Genomic DNA, 19,693 nt, shown 5'->3' on the forward strand with positions numbered 1-19,693 from the left:
GAGAGAGAGAGGGAGGAAGGGGCATCTTACTAGCAAGGGGTTCGCAACAACATCTTCACCTAGCATCAGCACTGCGGTGACAACTGTTACGAGTCATGGTATGCAATTCAATGGCTATTCCTTCCTCTCCAGCAACTGTAGCACAAAAAGATAGGTTCAAAGAACACAATGGCCTTTACCGTTCAAATTCTGGCAAAGATTTCTGCAACCGAGCCACCATGCGGAGATCCTATTCAGATAACCACCTCTGTTATTCCGTTAACTACGTCCTTGCTGCATCATCACAACCAAAGCTTAAAAGCAGCCGTCCGGTTGGTATCTTCCCTTTTCAGATTTCTAGCTCCATAATCCCAGCATCACTTCGATCATTTCTGTTTGACCCTGAGACAAGCAAAGACATGAATATTGCCAAGGATGGGGTTGACGGGTCATTAAAGAAAGATGAGATCATAGTGGACAGTTCAGATGAGGGCAGTGCTAGCACTGAACTAGGAGAGGTAAAGAGAGCGAATTGGGTGGAGCGGATTTACGAGATCAGAAATCATTGGAGGAATAGGCAACAGAAAGAGGACATATATGGAGAAGAAGAGTTACCTGATGCCAACAAAAATGGTGATAGTAATTGCGAGGATGGCTGCATGGTAGACTATAACTCAGACGAGGAAGGAGGAGAAATAAAATATGATCGAGAAACATTTTTAAGATTTTTGGCTCCAGTTGGATGGTCTGATACCAAGCTACTCTCAAAGCTGGCTTTCTTGTGCAATATGGCTTATGTTATACAAGAGATTAAGGTACGCACTTTCTGTCCCTCACAGCAACCACGCGGCCTGTCCTTCTAGGATCTGGATCATCTATAAACTTCACTGCTTGGCTAACTCATGGTACTAGCGATCTATTGGTTAAGAAATAAGAAATTTGGTTTTGGATTTCAAAAATAATGGTGGAAATTAATATTTTAACTCAAGAAAATTATCACTCATCCATCATGTGATTCATCAAAGCAAGGTAGTAAGTTATCTTCATCAATCATCGGCCCGGAGATGTAATGCCAGCCCAAGCAAAATATGCATCTAACACGGATAATTTATCCATTAACATGCAGGCCATGGATTTGAGGAGATATTACGGCCTACACTTTGTCACATCTTCTTTAGAAAAGAAAGCGGAGGCCGCTGCCGTGAAAGAGAAGCTTGATCATGACGCGACTCACGCCCCTGCAGCTACCCTTGTAGTTGCCAAATCCAACTCAGGGAACACGGAGGAACCTGAGCAGAAGCACCCCATCCGCTCATCTCTTGCTTATGGGATTGCTGCCTCGGCTGCATCTTATGTCCAATCACGTGCACAGGGCCTTCTTTCTCATGGCATTCAACCCCAGCAGGAAGGAGATTGTACTGACTCAAGCAGTACTGGAAACCAACCAGTCGAGGACGGAGACCAGCCCGTTGAAGATGGTGAGAGACCTCAGCGAGTATATAAATCAGAGGTGGCTGCTTATGTTGCAGCATCAACTATGACAGCAATGGTTGCGGCCGGGGAGAAGGAAAAACAAGAGGCAGCAAGGGACCTTCAGTCACTCCACTCAGCACCCTGTGAATGGTTTGTTTGTGATGATGTTAGCACGTATACACGCTGCTTTGTGATTCAGGTAAATAATTCCCTCTTCATTCATTGCATTTTGTATGCTTTGGAACATAGTCCTAATATCGTGTTATAGTTTTCCCATTAGGTATGATATTCTATTTCTGAAAGATAGACACAAATCTGAGAAGTGTTGAACTTGTTTTCGTGTTTCCAAATTGCAGGGATCCGACTCCCTTGCATCTTGGCAGGCAAACCTCCTATTTGAACCCACTAAATTTGAGGTAAGTATTGGCTGCAAACTCTCACAACTCGCAAAAAGTCCTCTGTTGAGAAGATGCACCATTTTAGAAGAGGAGAAAAGCTTGTAGCATTGATTAAATACTGTGTTTGACAGGGTACAGATGTGCTTGTTCACAGAGGAATTTATGAAGCGGCAAAGGGAATATATGAACAGTTCATGCCAGAAATAATGGAACATTTGAACAAACATGGAGAACGTGCTAAGCTTCAATTTACTGGCCATTCTCTTGGGGGTAGCCTCTCTCTTTTAGTCCACTTGATGCTCCTGACCAGGAAGATCGTCGAGACCTCTGCTCTTAGGCCAGTGGTCACTTTTGGCTCACCATTTGTGTTCTGTGGGGGCCAAAAGATCCTAAATTATTTGGGGTTAGATGACAACCATGTACACTGTGTAGTGATGCATAGAGATATTGTCCCAAGAGCTTTCTCCTGCAACTACCCCAACCATGTGACACTAGTCCTCAAGCGATTAAATGGCTCCTTCCAGTCACACCCTTGTCTAACTAAAAATGTAAGTACCTGTTTGTTCAACTATATCTTTCCATTCTCAAACCATCTATATGTTACTCGCTCAGACTTGTATAGTCTAAGGAGTTGGACTATCAACTTCATGGAATCCCCTCAAATTCGTTCTCCATCCAAAGGTTCACTCTCCAAATGTAGCATGTACCTTATTTTTTAAAAAGTTCAAAGATGCCTGGTTTTGTTCTACTCCCAATCTTTAGTTTAGACCATATTAGAGTAAAAATATAAATTCAGTCAAAATTTCTCATTCACCTTCTCCTGTGTTTTTATGCAGAAATTCCTGTACTCTCCACTTGGGAAATTATTCATACTCCAACCTGATGAGAAGTCATCTCCTCCACACCCTTTACTCCCTCCAGGAAGTGCACTGTATGCTTTTGATAAAACCCAACACAGGTTCGCTGCAAGTGCCATAAAGGCATTCCTGAATTGTCCCCACCCACTGGAAACTCTTAGCGATCCCACAGCCTATGGTTCAGAAGGTACAATTCTAAGAGACCATGACTCGAGCAACTACCTAAAGGCAGTGAACAACGTTCTAAGGCAAAACTCAAAGATGGTTGGTTGGAAAGTACAAGAATGGGGGAATCAATTGTGGCCATTGCTTGCCTCACCATCTCCACACTTATGGAACCACGAAAACACTTTGGAAAGAAGTATGTTTGGGACCAAGAAGGCCATGACTGGTGTGTAAAGAAATTTTGCAGGGTTCTCCCCTGGTTAGATACACAGGGGACAATGAATACATGTACAGCCGATAAGCTCTTGTATATGTAGTTATCATTCATCATCATTGACTAACACCTTAATGAAATCCAATATTTCTTGTAGCAAAGATACTGCAAAATCTATATGCACTTTCTTTTTTCTGTTCTTCACAAATTTGACCTATCAGGCTCAGCTCACAGCTATTAGTTCAGATTTATATTCCAAGCTGCACTGCTGCATCAAGGAGTACAAATCAAATGACCGATGACTCAATGGTCACAATCAAAGACAATCTAATTTGTTCAAAAAAGTTACTGAACAAAGTTTGGGCAACTAGATGTAATTCAAGATCTAATTCTGCAAATAGGGCAGCTCTAATGTCGTCAGTATGGCTACTACCAAGTATAGAGTGCAAAAGAATAGAAAACCTATAAAAGCTTGAAACTCCTGACTAATACACTCGAAACAAACAATCTAGTATATTAATTCCAAATGCAGTCTTAAGTGAATTAGATTGTTTTCTGAAAGATAGTACAGATAGTTCGGATAGACACAGAGTTTTGAGGAACTACTAAAAAATTAGATTGTTTTCTGTATGATAGTACAGATAGTTCAGATAGACAAATAAAGAGTTTTGAGGAACTACCAAAAAAATAAAATTCCTCTGATAATTTACCTAAGAAAAGAAGGGCATGGTAATAGCCACTTCCTACACAGTATAGAGAACACATCCATGACTACAACATTACAGAGGAAAGAGTTGAAACTATCGTTTACCAGCTTCAGCCATCCTTTTGCGTATTTCATGAGCTGCATTGAAGATGCCAAGAGTAGGTTCATTGCACACAAAACACTTCTTGTTCTTCGCATGATGCTGTAAAGCAGAAGGGGGGGGGATAAAATAAGTTCAAAATCACGGAAAATTTAAGTAATTTCAAACATAATTCAGAAAGCAAAATCACAAAGGAAACAATAGCTAAAGTGCAACACATAGGAGCAAAAGGGGCTACCTTTAAAGCGCAATGCTCACAGAAGTAATGTTTGCATTTAGTCATGACAGGATCCACAAAATTCTCCCTACAAATGAAACAAGCAAATGGCAACTCATCTTCATCGTCGTCATCATGCCCTGCACCTCCAACCTCCTCGTCATCCATTCCCATGGCCAAATTTCTCTTCCTTGCCTTTTCTGCTTCCTCCCATTCTTTCTCCATCTGCCACCCGGACTTGTAATCCCCTCGATCATGCATAAACTTGCATGAATCTCCATACCCACAGTAACCAGTTTCTTTATAATCCTTACATATATCCGGCTGATAATCAAACCTTGCTGACACTCTTATGTGAGCAGAAGCCCTGAGAGGCCCATGTGATCCACCAGCTTTCTCACTTGAAATCGTTTGCTCTCTTCGAAACCCAGCTTTATGATCAGTATACCCATGAATCCCCTTGTACAACTTTTCATCACCAGAACTCATTTTTTTACCCTTCAAAGCATCATCAGCTTGCTTTAGAGCTCTCTCACGAATGGCCCGGGCATCTTTTGAAAACTCAGTCTCAGTTTCTAGAGTTGCAGTTGCTCTACTATCATGCTGAACTTGAATTTCCTTCGAAGACTCGAATTGAAATAACAACCTTTCTGGTTCTGCATTTGATTCAGACGATTTCTTTGACGGTCCAGTAGAAAAGTAGAGCTTATTGTCAGCTTTCGAGGCTTTTTTCTGACTGTGTAACAGAGAGGTTTGAGTTTTTGAATCCTCATCCTCATCCTCATCAATCATTCTCTTTCTAATATTCTTGTTCTTCATCGGTTTTCTAAAAAAATTGCACACTGCAAAGGCCAAATATATATTAAAAAAAATACTACAACGGATAATAGATGAAGTCGAAAAAAACAAAAAAAGAGATGAGCCTTGACAAAGAAAAATGCATACCAGCTTCAGTCTGTTGAGGTTCAGGTTCAGTTGGATCTGCCATATCAAAAAGCAAAACGACCAAAGACCACAGCTTTCACCAGTCCAATAAAGTCAATAGCTACAATTCGTCGTGTAGTTTGAGAATCTGAAAATCAAATCAAAGACGAAACCCTAGGAAATCAACAAGAGAACATGCACATGCACATGCACACCCTACCAAATTAAACCTAATCAGATACAGAGTTTTAAGCAAATAACTTCACAAGGAAACCTGAAAAGAACGAATTAATAAACTAAAAACCCTAAAAGCAAGCTCTCGAGCATCGAAACACCCTGGGAAAGTAAGAGCAAAAGAGCAGAGAGATATAATAAACTTACTCAGAAGCAGAAGTCGTCAAACTCCAGAAAGTTCTTCGAGTTCCGATCTATTTTTCAGGCGTAACGCAGAAACGCCGAGGGTGCTCAAGGGCGGGCGTGGGCTGTTTGTGTTTGTGTGATGCCGGTTCTCTTTTGCTCGTGCTGCCGCTTCAATCTTCGCCGCGTAATTATAATTCGTGATTGATGTTATATAAACCGTACGATAAGTGAGCCCGACTCGAATTAGCTAACTGCACACGTCATCAGAAAATGGGCTGACGTGGGCTGGTGGCTCCCATCATTAAGGCCCATAACACAAAATAACATAGATGCATTTTTCTATTTATTAAAAAATTAAAAATTAAAAAAACAAGTAAAAATATACATGTTTATAATAGAGATGTTCTTTTTTTTTTTATTAAATATATTTTTTTTAATTTTTAAAATACAAAATAAGTAGTCTATTTATGAAAAAAAATAAAAACATTAAATAACATTAGAAAATCTAAGTGTAATGAAAAATTAAAAGATTAAATCTAAGAGTCATGAAATCTAAGAGATTCTAATGGACCATTTAATATATATAATTATAAATTTTATAACATTTATCCTTAAAATGACCATGTACTAAAAATGTATCTTATTAAAACCTTACAAAGAAAAACCCAATGGAAAAAAAAAACCTAAGTGAAGGGAAAAAAATACAATATTCTTATGTGATTTTTGAATATTTCAGGATTTAATAAAAGATTTTATATAAGTACTTTAAGATTCATGTTTGAATACTTGATGATTCATAAAAATGTCAAATTGCCTCTTTAAAACATTGCATAGGAAAACCTAGTGGGAAAAAACCTAAACAAAGGAAAAAAGAGTACAGTTTGCATTGACTTTACCTTAAAAGTAAATATCTTATGATAAATCTTTAAGATGGCACATTTCAATATTATAGACAAATTTTTTGAAAGTTCAGGCTGGTAAAGACTTTGTAAATAAGTTTATTAAATTATCACTTAACTTAATTTGTTTGATATTAAATTTTCCCTTTTATTGAAGCTCGTGAGTATAAAAAAACTTTGGTAAGATATTCTTTGTTTTGTCTTCTTTAATGTACCCTCCTTGAATTTGAGTGATGCAAGTAGCATTACCTTCAAATAATATTATAAGACTATCTTCAATGTTTACAATTCATATTTTTCTTTTATGTGCTGAATAATTGATTTTAGCTATATACATTATTGATTTGCTTCATAGATTGCAATAATTTTTGAATGATTTGATGAAGTATCCATTAATGTTTGTTTGATATATCTCTAAGAAATTGTAGTACCTCCATATGTAAACAAATGATTTGTTTGTAATGTTTTTTTGTAGAGATTAGACTCATTAGAGAGATAACATGTATCTGTATATCCAATAAATTATGAATTTGATCTACTATAAAATAACTCTCATTTTAGTTGTTCCACGTAAAAAGCGAAATATATATTTGACCTCATCCTAGTGTCTTTTTTTTTATGAGAGTAGAACTATATCTTACCAATAAATTGACTGTAAATGCTAAATCTAGTCTTGCATAATTCACAAGATATATGAGTGTTCTAATAACATTAAGATATGGTACTTCATTATTTAATTGAAATAAAATTGACATTGCTTATTAAAAATACAATAAGATAAATATCATAATACAACTAAAAATATCAATCATCCCCAAAGATTCCACCACTAAGTATGTTATTTGTTTTATCTAGGTTTCGAAATAAATCAGAAACATCAAGATAAACATTAACATTAAGATAAACATCATGACCTTCAAAATCATCTTTATGAATAAAATTAGTCTCAACTACATTTTGTTTCGGAGAGGTTTGATATAGATCTATAAAATATTTTGGCTTTCAAAAAGTGCGAGATCAATGACCATGCAAACCACACCTATGACACTTATCTTCAAGTTTATGAGAATTCTTACTCTTTCCTTATTTAGGTTCATTATGTCTCCACTTCTGGTGGTATGGTGGGTTGCCTCTTGAAGGATTATTTCTTCTCATTTTCCATTTTTTTTTTTTATATCTATACCCTTGGTTTTTTCCTGTTTTTTAGACAAAAGTTTCATTCACTTTAGGGAATGATTTGGAACCTGTAGGATTGGATTGATGATTTTTTATCAAAAACTCATTGTTTTATTTAACCATAAGAAAACATGAAATTAATTCTGAATACATTTTGAAATTATGTTCTCTATATTCTTGTTGCATGAGAATATTTGAGGCATGGAAAGTAGATAATGTTTTCTCTAACATTTGTTTTTTTGTGGTATTGTCACTACATAATTTTTCTATGAGGTAATTTTGAAAAAAAAAAACAAAATTATATTCACCAATCAATTTGAAATATTGCAACCTCAAGTGCAACTAATTATAACGAGCTTGAGGGAGCACATTAAACTTTTGATGGTCATATCTTTCCTTTATATTTTGCCACGAAACAAGATGATATTTTATTATAAGATATTCAACTTTTAATCCTTCATGGAGATACTAGCGAATGAAAATTATTGATTTTACATGATCCTGCGAGGATGCGTTATTTTCTTCTTTAATGGTCTCTCCAAGATTTCATAGCTTCCAGATGAATCTCAACATCAATGATCAATGATAAAAAGTTATTCTTAGATATATCAAAAGCAGTAAATTCAAGTTTCGTCATATTTGACATTATCTATAAAACAAAAGGGAAACAACTTATTAAATAAAATAATGAATATAAAAGAAAAAAATCAATCTTTTAAGACTGCTATTCAGTTATTTAAAAATACTAGTTTTTCAAGAACTGTATTTTATCTATTTATTTGTTCATAAACTCATAAGACTATTTATTCTGGAATTTTAAATCTTGATGAATAAAAAAAAAGAAAATTTGTCAAAATAAATTATAGAGCCAAATATATTCCATAAAAGTATGAATAATAATGAATTGAAAAAAAAATATATTAAAATTGATACAAGCTATGTAACATAGGAGTTCATGTGTATTAAAATTTTAATATAAATTAAGTAGATTGTGATAACATATTAAAAAAATAAAAAAATAAATAAAAATATACATATTCACAATAAAAACTTAAAATTAAAGTTTATATATTTTTTTAATGTTTAGAATACAATAGAAATAGTTTATGTATAAAAAAATTAACATTAAAAAATATTAAAAAAATTCAAGTGTTATAAAAAATTAAAAAACTAAACATAAAAATCATAAAATATAAGAAATTCTAAAAAACATTCAGTATATATAAATATAAAATTTATAACATGATGCTAATTTTTTGTTCTTTCAATCTCCGTCTCCTTCACCAAAACACAGATTCTATCACCCCACCCCCTTGAACTATAATTTTATTTCAAGCCTTCACAATTTCTATCTCCTGTAACCAAGCATCCCGTTCCCTTTCCCTCTATCTGCAACCTCGAAAATAATAGGAAAATAAAAACCTAATTACTGTATTGAATTTGATCCACGCCTGCCTCCATCTTCTATTCAACGCCTCTAATATTTGCCTCTTTCATTTGCTATTTGGTCCTTTTCAATCCTGCAATTTTTTTCTTTATTTGATTCGCCGACACTTCAATCATTATAATTATTATCAGGATTCTGATCTTCATAATTTCTAGCGCTTCCTTTGATTTAATTTAATTTATTAATTTGATTTATTCATCAAAGCCCAACCTAACTGAAATTGATTTGTGGTCTCTTCACCCAAATTTTTTTGTGGAAATAACAGCATTTTGCAGTTTATTTTAAACTTCGAAGGGTTATATTACCTGGGTTTGTTAATAGGGAAGTTTCCATTTTTGGAACAGATTCGCCTGAAAATCAGAATTTCCTATTTTTTTTTAATCTCCTTCTATTTTTGTATTTTGTACCTGTTGTTGTTGTTGTTGGTGGTGGTGGTGGTGGTTTCAAGTGTTTAAAATTTGTTATTTCCGGAAGAAAGTTGGTCTGTTGGTCAGCTAGTTGTGGAATAAAGGGGTAATAGAGGAAGGAAAACGCTTGCTCTTGTTTTAGGATTGCATGGGAGAGCATGAAGGGTGGGCACAGCCACCAAGCGGGGTAATTCCAAATGGCCTATTGCCCGAAGAAGCGGCCTCTGTGATCAGAGTGCTTGATCTGGAGCGATGGTCAAAGGCCGAAGAGAGAACTGCTGAGCTTATTGTCTGCATTCAGCCTAACCAGCCCTCTGAAGAGCTTCGCAATGCTGTTGCAGATTACGTGCAGCGGCTTATTTTAAAGTGCTTTCGTTGCCAGGTGCATTGCCTAGTTGTCTTAATGTGATGAAATCGATGTGTTGCTTACACTTATGGGGCATGTCTTGATGGTTTTTTAGATTTAGATCGTATAGTTATTGTTGTAGATTGTGTTGGTCCGGTACAAAGACATGGAGTAGTGCCCTATCCTCAAGTCAGGTTTGTTGATTTGGACTTTGGAGAGGTGATTCTGTGCGTCAAATTCATAAGTTAAGGATTTGATCAAAATTGTGTCCATGAAGACAATTGAAAGATGAGATTGTATGTGTTGATGAGCAACGTTATGCATGTAATAACATTTTGTGGATAAGAAGTTGAAGACAGTCAAGGACCATATTTTTTTTAATGACAAACTAAGGGGAATGGGCGTGTCTTAATTAGAAATAAATATGTATAGACCTAAGGTTGAGTCCAAAGACGCTGACAACTATGAATGATGCAGACTGGCTTTCTGGTAGTTCTTGAGTATTTTCTTAGTGAGAGTGATCTGGATTCATAATCTTATTTTTTTCGTTGCTGCAAAAAGTGTGCACCGTCAAGTTTTTCATAAAATTATTTACACATGATTATTATGATCTACAGGTGTTCACCTTTGGGTCTGTACCACTTAAGACTTATTTACCTGATGGGGATATTGACTTAACAGTCTTCAGTAAGAATCCAAATTTGAAAGACACATGGGCTCATCAGGTTCGTGATATGCTGGAGAATGAGGAGAAGAATGAAAATGCTGAATTCCGAGTGAAGGAGGTTCAGTACATTCAAGCAGAGGTAGGTCCCTTTTAATTTCTTTAAATTCTTATTTTTGTATGTTCTGTTTATTCATCTTTAGTTCTCTCTGTTTCTTCAATTTATTTTAAGCTTGCTTATTAAGCTGAGGGTGTGTTTATTTGTGTTTAGCTTGAATATATCTAGTTAGTGATGTTGACTTCAGAATTGTTGAAGCAGTGTTAGTCCATCTACAACTTTACTTCTGCCACAGAGGACCTGTAATCTTTGTGAAATATTTCAAGGTTGTGGTTTGTTTGCTAGACATGTGCATTCTGTCTTTAATTCTGGGGCAATGGTGGAAACTGGAGCAAGCTTTTCAACACATATTAAAATTTTGTTGAGTGTGGATTTATTTATTTTCATATTAAAATTTCTACATATTTCTTTTATCATTTTTGTATTTGTTTACTGAAGAAGATGGTTTTCCTGCTGGAATCTTTGTCTAATAGGTGTACCATAAAAATCTCAATAAAAGATTCCTTAATAAGCGATTCATGATGTTAGATTTAACTTTCTTTTTTTGTTTGAATACATATATACAGGTGAAGATAATAAAGTGTCTAGTGGAAAACATTGTGGTAGATATTTCATTTAACCAACTTGGTGGACTGTGCACCCTTTGTTTCCTTGAAGAGGTTAGTGCTCTATCCTGGAAATTGTCTACTCCTTTTGTCCAAATATTATGATCCTTTTTCTGGACACTTCTGCTTTCCCAAATTATTAGTCCATTATTAGAAAATCACTAATCCTGCCGTGCCCTATTCATTAAGCAACCTGAAGTTTGTGAAAAGTAAACCAAAAAAGAGTTAGAAAGTGAAAGGTGATGGCATAACATACTGTACAACCATGTTATCTACATTCCTTAAAGAACTGAAAAGTAAAACATGGAATTTAATTATGGGATGGGGGTGTTATCTGCATTCCTTAAAGAACTGAAAAGTAAAACATGGAATTTAATTATGGGATGGGGGTGATTGCATTTTTCTCTTGGTAACTGCAAACCAGGATACTATTTTATAATTTTGTCCCTGATTAGTAGTTTTACTTCTGTAGGTTGATAATTTGATAAATCAAAACCATCTATTCAAGCGTAGCATCATACTGATAAAGGCCTGGTGTTACTATGAGAGCCGTATACTGGGTGCTCATCATGGATTGATCTCCACTTATGCTTTGGAGACCTTGGTTCTATACATATTTCATGTTTTCAACAATTCCTTTGCGGGTCCTCTTGAGGTGGCTTTTGGTACTTGGTCTCACTGTCTTGCTGCGTTCCTCTCTTTTGTTTATCTAATTCTTTCCATGTCCAGGTCCTTTATCGTTTTCTTGAGTTCTTCAGTAAGTTTGATTGGAATAATTTCTGTGTTAGCCTCTGGGGTCCTGTACCTATTAGTTTACTTCCAGATGTAACAGGTATGCATAATTGCCAGAAGGCTCCTTTTCCTTCTTCTGAATAAGTGACCCTCTGTTTCGTAAATATTTGTCGATCTACTGGAATGAACTGTTTTAGTGAAATGTTATGCAGCGGAACCTCCTCGAAAGGATGGTGGAGAGTTACTACTTAGCAAATTATTTCTTGAGGCTCGTAGTGCAGTATATGCTGTTTTACCTGCGGGACAAGATAATCAAGGGCAACCCTTTTTGTCCAAACACTTCAATGTTATTGATCCTTTGCGTATAAACAACAACCTGGGACGCAGTGTCAGTAAAGGTATACAAATAGAACTCTGCTATGCTGTTTGCCATCAAGTTAAATGTCATTTGAATACCTCTCCTTTTTTTGTTTTGAGTTGTGGATATGTTTTAATAACTCTCCTTTCCCTATTGAATTGTGGATATGTCTTTACTGTGCATTTGCATCAAAATGCACTTTTTTTTTTCATTCTTCTTAATGACAAGGTTTAGATAGCACTGAGAATCAGGACTCATCATCTTATCTTTGCTCTGCTGGCCTTACAATATCCTTTGAAGCATTATCCAACTGTAATGCTTCCTTATTGATTGATCTGTACGGTACAAACTAACATTGCCTATTGCATTATTTTCTCTTTATACATATTTCTGCTGACAGTGGCTTTTAAATCGGCATGTAATCATGTAGCTATGAGCCGTGCACGAGGTTTGTGAAATTGTTATGCAATTTTCTCATGAAAGTACTTATACAATGGTTTAAAGTGATGATTATAAATAAAGCTAAAAGGTGTGGGGAAAACATTGTTTCCCCACACCCATTAGCACCATGGATTACAATAGTAATCCACAGTGTTGATTTTTGTTTTTTTTTTTTGTATTTTGACCCCTTTTTTCCCTTTGGTTATTGAATTTTTTTAATTTAGTCCTTATATTATATGTTTATGGGGGTTTAGAGTTGATAATTTATTTTAATTTGTTTTTTTATGTAGTTATTCTAATATTAAAAACATATTTCAGCATCGGGTTGGCATCAAAAAAATATCCTAGCATTGCGATATGATCTATTTTCTAAAAAAATTAGTTAAATAAAAAATGGTTTTGAAAAAAACTAGGTCAATAAACTTTATGGAGTTAATGACCCGTTTTGCAGGTTTAGCAAGATAACTTTTTTTTTTTTTTTTTTTCTAATTGAACTTGATTATGTGATTGTCTATTATTCTTTTATTATATAGTTAAAAAATAGTTTCGGAAAAAAAACATATTAAATTTTAGAAAGTCCATGAGCCTGTTGACGGGTATGACAAGTTTAACTTTTTTTTTTTTCAATTTCATCCTTTGATATTGGATTGATTGAGAATTGAGTTTCATAATTTGTTTTACTTTCTATGAGGTTATCATAGTCTTAAAAAAAAAATCTTAGTATTGGTTTGACGCTTGATTTTGCTATCTTCTATTTTTGTTATCATATAGTTAAAAATAAACAATAGTTTAGAAAAAAAAAAAAAACAAGTTATTAATTTCAATAGAGTCCACTATCCAATTTGCGGGTTTGACGTGTTGACCCAGGTTATCCAATTCACGGATTTAGTTGGTTTACCCATCAAACTTGATATATTTTTTTTTATTTCTGGTCCTTTAATTTTTCTAATTGTTTTTTTTTATTTCACTCTTATTTAATAATGTATTGGTTGAGAAATGAAATTCATGGTGTATTTTTTTCTACTTTACATAGGGTTATCACGATCTCAAATAAATGATTTTTTAAGGTTGATGCTCAATTTTGAAAGCATCTAATGTTATCATAAAATTAAAAATAAAAATTTTACAAAAATGACAAAGTTATAACCTATTGAAGTCCATAACTCAGGTTGCACGGTGACCAAGGTATATCCAATTTGACATTATCTCAATATAAAAACAAATTGTTGTCTTAAAGTTTTTTTAAAAGCTATGTCATGTTTTTACCAGCCATCCAAGTTGTCTTTAAACCCATTAAATTGAATAATTCACTTTGGATCAGCTCTTATGCGGTTTAATTCAAAATTCGAGTTAGGCAAAGAGCTAGGTTGGTAGGTTTCAAAATCGAATTGCTTGATTGGATTTAATGATACTGTCAAAAAAATCTTTATACTCTTAATATTTCTTTTAAGTTTAGAAGAATAACTTGACCCGCAGCAGAGCACAAACATATATGCTAGTTTGAAGCAAAACTGAATAGAAAAAGGATTGATATAGAAAGGTACCAAAATTAAAAATGGGCAAAGGATGCATTTTGATTTATTTCTATATATTTCTTTTTATATGTTCCTTGCAAAAAAATTAACATCATTAACTATGCTACTTTTCTGCCTCTCTCCTTTTGGGTTTCAAATATATCCTAGTTCTTGTTCTTTAAAAAATGGGGCAAAGGGTTCTTTGTGTAGTCAATTGTGCAAATATGTTTTTAGTCTTGATATGTATTTGTGTTTCTTTATTTGCTTTACCATTATACATATGTATATATATCGTGGAAAATGTAATGCAGGTTAAGTGGTCCAGTTGGCGGGAATGGTTTCAAATTGTAAGAGTTTTAGAGAATGTATACTGAACAAAGGAAAAGGATAACATAAGTGTGTATCCTTAAACTTTATGTGCACACATGGGCATTTATGTCTTCGGACACAATAGTATTTGATTGAAATGTAGACATGTAGATCATTGTTTTATGCTTCTTACTGATCTTTTAGCATTTAGTAACTTTTATCATGTAATACGACTCATTTTCCAGGTAACTTCTTTAGGATACGCGGTGCATTTGCATTTGGAGCTAAAAGGCTAGCTAGGTTACTTGATTGCCCCATAGAAGACCTATGTTTTGAAGTAAATCAGTTCTTTCTGAACACCTGGGAGAGACATGGTAGTGGTCATCGTCCTGATGCACCAAGGAATCGTTTGTCGCTGTTGAGATTGTCAAATCATGATCACTTGCATGTACCTGAGAATCTCAGGAACAATTCAAGCAGCAAACCTTCTGGTTGTGAAGCTCAAGTCGATGTGGCTCAAGTCGTGCACAGTGTTCCCTCCCAGCATGATAATTATTCCTTAGAAAGCACATGCAAAGGTAGTCAAGTTCCAACAGTTTCTCGTACTCAAAGCCAAAAGACTTATGCTAACACAAACAGCACAAGGACTACCTCTGATCAGAGTAGAGGGGAATCTACTTCCAATCAGAACATGCATATTGATAAAAGTCAGAGAAGTGCAAAACCTGACAACTTTATCACTGACTTTCAGGGAAGGTATCTTTCTGTGAGGACACGCTCTAGTCCCGAGCTTGCTGAGACATATGGTGAAATTTCTTCTCAAGGAAGGCGTAACAAAGTCCAGGAAAGCGGAAAAGGCCAAGCCTCATCTGCTAGGCTGGATCATAGCAGGTGGAAAAACCTGGAATCTGATAATTTGTCAAATCATGGTATTAGCTCAACTGATGATCCATCATCTGTAAGGCATGCCATTTCCCGTCAAAGCCTTGATCCTGCTGCTGCTTCAAACAGGTACTGCAATGATTCGGGCTTGGGTGCCATGGGTGAAGAATTTGTTTCTGTCCTAGGGACACAGGGGTTGCAGCAGGAAGAGCAAGATCTTGTGAATGTGATGGCTTCATCTACTGGCCTGGGTTTCAATGGACAGGTTCATATTCCAATGAATAGGGCACCTGACCTTGTATCTCTTCCAATTCCACCTTCTGTTCTAGCTTCATTGGGATATGGTCAGAGAAATATGGGTGGAATGGTGCCCACAAACATTCCCTTCAGAGAGACTCCTTGGGGTTCAAATATGCAATTTCCTCAAGGTTTGGTTTCTTCACCGTTGACCCATTATTTTCCTGGCATTGAATTGGCTTCAAACCAAGAAGAATCAATTGAACCTGGCAGTGAGAATTTTGCTCCCATGGAAATGAATGTTAGGGAGACTGATCATGATTTCTGGCATGAGCAGGAGAGGGGCTCCACTAGTGGGTTTGATCTTGATAATGGAAGCTTTGAGATGCATCAATCAGATGATCTGCAGCCTAGTTCATCCAGTTATAATTTTGTTTCATCTTCTCGAAGAGGTGGTTCTGGCAACTCTTTGAGAGTTCAGCAGAAGTTCACCAGAGAAACCCGAGGATCAGCTAGGAAAGAACTTACAGATGCTTTAACATATCAAGAAAACAGAGGTACTGAAGAATACTTGGATGATAGAAGTGCAAGTTCAAGGTCCTTTCCTACTGTGAGAAGTAAAACCTCATCCGAGAGTTCGTGGGAGGGATCATCAGCGAAGGTGTCGAAGCCTGTGAAGGAAAGGAGGGGTAGGAAAATAGCTTCTTCTGCTTTGCAGTCTTCTGTTTATGGAAAAGGTAAGAGTGCCTCTGAACACTCTTCCAATCAGACAGATGATGACAACAAAGATTGGAATACGCTATCAACAATGGGCCCTGAGCCTGAAAGAAGTGTGGGATCCCAGTCTGAATCTTCTGCTTCTTTGAATTTTTCAAGGCATCAAGTACCTGGATATGAATCAGCACAGCCTAGTGAATCTGAGTCATTGACACCCATAGCTCCAGTGCTTCTAGGTCCTGGTTCGCGGAAAAGATCTACTGATGATTCAGGGTCTGTTCCTTTAAAATTTTATCCTACAGGGCCGCCAGTTCCATTTGTTACAATGCTTCCACTGTACAGCTTCCCAGCTGAGACAGGAACTTCTGGTGCATCAACAAACCAATTTCGCAGTGAGGAGGGCCATGATAACAGTGACCCTGGTCAAAATCTTGAAACATCTGAGGGGCTTGATCAATCTGAGGTTACAAGTACTTCCAGTTCTTTGCGAATGGCTGCTTCTGTTGAGCCATTGGAGCACAAATCTGACATTCTTAATAGTGATTTTGCTAGCCACTTGCAAAACTTGCAGTTTGGGCGATTGTGCCAAACCACACGAAATCCTGCACCTGTGGTTTATCCTTCGCCTGTTATGGTGCCACCTATGTACTTGCAGGGCTGTTTTCCATGGGATGGTCCTGGGAGACCTTTTTCAAACAACATGAATCTTTTTACTCAGCTTATGAGCTATGGGCCTCGTATTGTTCCAGGTGCTCCTCTACAGTCTGCATCTAATAGTCCTGCTGGTGTGTACCAACATTATGTGGATGAGATGCCAAGATATCGTGGTGTTACTGGGACCTACTTGCCAAATCCAGTAAGATAGATTACTCAACCAGCTATATCTTGTGTTTTCCATGCTGTTCTTTCTTTCTATGTTCCTTTTTTAATCAATAGTGCATTTGTCTTTGGAGAGAGGCAGAGATGTAACTGTCACTCAATTGACAATATTGTTTATCTGGTATGTTTACATGAATGTCTTGCACTTCTCTTGCCCTATTTTCTAGAACCCTAGTCTCTTCATAGTTCTCCAGTTAGATAGTCTTTCCTAAGGTCCTCTCACTTGATCAGCATATAGTTTTGTTTGCTTGGTGCATTTTAGTGGACTATCAATGTAACTGGGTACTGGTTGCATTTTTCCAAGAAATGATTTACTTTTATTCACTTCGATGTGGAAATTTGGTTTTTGATGGTTTATGTAATTTGATTGCATTGTCATGTTCATTGGAATTGTGCAGCATGTTTTACACTTTAAATCTATTGATTTTCACGTTTAAGTTTGATTTACTGCAGGTCTCTGTCCGAGACAAGCATGCTACAAATATGAGAAAGGGAAATTACAACTACAATAGAAGTGACCACCACGGTGATAGGGAAGCAAACTGGAATAACAATTCTAGAGCACGAGCTGCTGGGCAGCGCAGCAACAGTCGCAGCCAAGCTGAGAAGTCAAATTCAAGGCCAGACCGACTGGCAGCAGGTGAAAGCTGAGCAGAGAGGACATTGAGTTTGCATAGACATGATACATTCTCTTTGTGCCAGTCTCAGAATGGCTCAATCCGTACAAACTCCACTCAAAGTGGTTCCGCCAATGCGGCATATGGCATGTATCCATTACCATCCTTGAATCCTGATGGATTGTCATCAAATGGACCTACCATTTCATCTGTTGTCATGCTGTATCCATATGATCATAATACTGGCTATGGTTCTGCAGAACATCTTGGGTTTGGGTCTCCTGGGCTGGTAGGTTTCTCGGGTGTAAACGAGACCTTGCATTTAAATGAGAGGAGTCAATCAGGTGGGGGGTTCGAGGACCAAAGGTTTCATAGCAGCTCTGCTCAATGGCCATCACCAGATCAGCCTTCTTCACCCCATGTCCAGAGGTAGTTACATTGTTTTTCTTGAAACAAGAAATAGAAATGCAGGATTTCTGAGTAGTTGTGTACCCTAAAGGCATATTGGTACAAGGTTGCAGTGCATTATAGTTATAGTACAAGAGTTGGTTGTGTGATATGGATTGCAATCTAGTTCATATTTTTAATTATTTTGTGTGACGTAAGTAACTAATTTTAGGATTTGATTTTTACACAGCTAGTTATATTCATTAATTGTTAATTATTTATCTGGGATAGTTCTGTGATGCTATTGATTTATAATGTTAATAGGGGAATTTGACTTTATTTGGGCGGAATCAGGAATTATCAACTGAAGGATGAGGATTTCCTCCCTTGCATTTCTGAACCAGGGAGAAAATGATGGTGGGAGAAACTACAACGAGAGACCTTTAACTGCAAGGTTTTTCGGTTCTCACCTCATTGGTAAATGGTATTTCAGTTCGATCAATCTCATAATTTTCTCAAGGTCACACTTCTTCATGTCTTGTGCTTGTTTGTACACTAGAAATCATTTTCTAACCTGTAACCTGTCCTGCTTACAAGAATTAACAGATTGACAGATAACAGGGATGCAGGCTCGGTGATTAGTTTTTTTTTTAAATATATTTTAGGGTTCAACACTTTGTAACTCCACTGATGTAGAAGCTCACAGGTTTAGAATCTAGAACTTTCATCATGTTCTAAAGTTGTTTCGCATGATTTTCTTCCCCACAATGTATTTTAGGGAATTTGATTTATAAGCTTAGTGTACCAGCTAAATTTCACTAGTTTCCAAAAGTTGACAATGTAGCCATACCACCTCCGAAGATAGGTAAAAATGATTTCCGTTGTTTCATTGCTAAAAATTCCTGATGCTATTAGGTTTCTTGGTGCTTGTTCGAGAAAGCTTTCCATTCATTCTATGGTTGAGACTATTGGGTTTCCACTGATCTATTGAGCATTTTTTTTCTTTTCAGGATTTAAGTGAATATTAGCCTTGGTTCCCGTGCTTTGCTATGGGGCCGAGCTATTAGCCTTGGTCCCCCGTGTCTTGCTATGGGAAGTGGGAACACTGGAAAAAAAAAAACCAATAATTAACAAACAAAAGAAAAAAAGCCACAAGATTCTAATACGCATCCCAATGCATTAAATTTCTTGGATGCAAAAAATAAAAAATACCAGTATATCCTGGTTTTATACAATTGTTTTTTATTCCTGAAAGTATTTTTGTTATTTAAATGTTCATAAAAATATTGTCTTGTCACAAATTAATGATGACATGTGACTCTTACGGAAATACTAAAATATCTCTAAATCAAAAATAATTATTTTTTTTTTTATTTTTGCTAAGGTAGTCCATTATAGTAATAAATAGTGAGCTACGTTTATATACCCATGGTTATGAGCTTGTTTGAAATTGTTATTATAATTAATTTTTAAAATATTTTTATTTAAAAATATATTAAAATGATATTTTTTTTATTTTAAAAAAATTATTTTTACATGTTAAAATGATTTAAAAACACTAAAAA

General features: G+C 35.9%; 3 protein-coding genes across 7 annotated transcripts; 2 read left to right on the forward strand and 1 right to left on the reverse strand.

The window, feature by feature from the left end:
- Positions 1–313: 313 nt before the first annotated feature.
- Positions 314–5,585, reverse strand: LOC118041526 (zinc finger CCCH domain-containing protein 1). Of its 3 annotated transcripts, none has more exons than XM_035048913.2 (5): positions 5,415–5,585; positions 5,055–5,181; positions 4,131–4,951; positions 3,898–3,994; positions 314–381 (listed from the first exon to the last, which is right to left on the reverse strand). In XM_035048913.2, exons 2-5 carry the CDS (start codon positions 5,095–5,097, stop codon positions 329–331), a joined length of 1,014 nt encoding a protein of 337 aa, XP_034904804.1. In that variant the 5' UTR covers positions 5,098–5,181; positions 5,415–5,585; the 3' UTR covers positions 314–328. The 3 variants fall into 3 exon arrangements, with proteins under 3 accessions (XP_034904804.1, XP_034904807.1, XP_034904805.1); XM_035048916.2 differs by lacking the exon at positions 314–381 and adding an exon at positions 1,456–1,593; XM_035048914.2 differs by lacking the exon at positions 314–381 and adding an exon at positions 1,843–1,910.
- On the forward strand, positions 837–3,259 carry LOC118041525 (phospholipase A1 PLIP1, chloroplastic). The gene is made up of 4 exons (XM_035048912.2): positions 837–1,651; positions 1,809–1,868; positions 1,982–2,398; positions 2,687–3,259. The coding sequence occupies exons 1-4, from the start codon at positions 1,049–1,051 to the stop codon at positions 3,104–3,106; spliced, it is 1,500 nt and encodes a 499-aa protein (XP_034904803.1). The 5' UTR covers positions 837–1,048; the 3' UTR covers positions 3,107–3,259.
- A 3,125-nt stretch (positions 5,586–8,710) lies between the features above and the next one.
- LOC118041524 (uncharacterized) lies at positions 8,711–19,027 on the forward strand. 3 transcript variants are annotated; one of them, XM_073404355.1, is made up of 10 exons: positions 8,711–9,704; positions 10,286–10,474; positions 11,017–11,109; positions 11,528–11,710; positions 11,785–11,887; positions 12,000–12,185; positions 14,655–17,101; positions 17,578–17,891; positions 18,002–18,170; positions 18,453–19,027. In XM_073404355.1, the coding sequence occupies exons 1-8, from the start codon at positions 9,471–9,473 to the stop codon at positions 17,773–17,775; spliced, it is 3,633 nt and encodes a 1,210-aa protein (XP_073260456.1). In that variant the 5' UTR covers positions 8,711–9,470; the 3' UTR covers positions 17,776–17,891; positions 18,002–18,170; positions 18,453–19,027. The 3 variants fall into 3 exon arrangements, with proteins under 3 accessions (XP_073260456.1, XP_073260455.1, XP_034904802.1); XM_073404354.1 differs by having other exon boundaries at positions 17,578–17,887; XM_035048911.2 differs by having other exon boundaries at positions 17,578–18,170.
- Positions 19,028–19,693: the final 666 nt, after the last annotated feature.

This window comes from Populus alba, chromosome 14, assembly GCF_005239225.2.
Source record: "Populus alba chromosome 14, ASM523922v2, whole genome shotgun sequence".
Classification (NCBI taxonomy): domain Eukaryota; kingdom Viridiplantae; phylum Streptophyta; class Magnoliopsida; order Malpighiales; family Salicaceae; genus Populus; species Populus alba.

What these genes read in the sequence shown, in the direction of transcription:
- LOC118041525 (XM_035048912.2), top strand. Translation starts at nt 1,049, where the DNA reads ATGCCAGCCCAAGCAAAATATGCATCTAACACGGATAATTTATCCATT. An exon ending in TTGAACCCACTAAATTTGAG is followed by an intron (nt 1,869 to 1,981) that starts GTAAGTATTGGC and finishes TGTGTTTGACAG; the next exon opens with GGTACAGATGTGCTTGTTCA. An exon ending in ACCCTTGTCTAACTAAAAAT is followed by an intron (nt 2,399 to 2,686) that starts GTAAGTACCTGT and finishes GTTTTTATGCAG; the next exon opens with AAATTCCTGTACTCTCCACT.
- LOC118041526 (XM_035048913.2), bottom strand. Translation starts at nt 5,097, where the DNA reads ATGGCAGATCCAACTGAACCTGAACCTCAACAGACTGAAGCTG. An exon ending in ACCTCAACAGACTGAAGCTG is followed by an intron (nt 4,952 to 5,054) that starts GTATGCATTTTT and finishes TGGCCTTTGCAG; the next exon opens with TGTGCAATTTTTTTAGAAAA. An exon ending in GTGAGCATTGCGCTTTAAAG is followed by an intron (nt 3,995 to 4,130) that starts GTAGCCCCTTTT and finishes TCTGCTTTACAG; the next exon opens with CATCATGCGAAGAACAAGAA.
- LOC118041524 (XM_035048911.2), top strand. Translation starts at nt 9,471, where the DNA reads ATGGGAGAGCATGAAGGGTGGGCACAGCCACCAAGCGGGGTAATTCCA. An exon ending in TTCAGTACATTCAAGCAGAG is followed by an intron (nt 10,475 to 11,016) that starts GTAGGTCCCTTT and finishes ACATATATACAG; the next exon opens with GTGAAGATAATAAAGTGTCT. An exon ending in GGGACGCAGTGTCAGTAAAG is followed by an intron (nt 12,186 to 14,654) that starts GTATACAAATAG and finishes CTCATTTTCCAG; the next exon opens with GTAACTTCTTTAGGATACGC.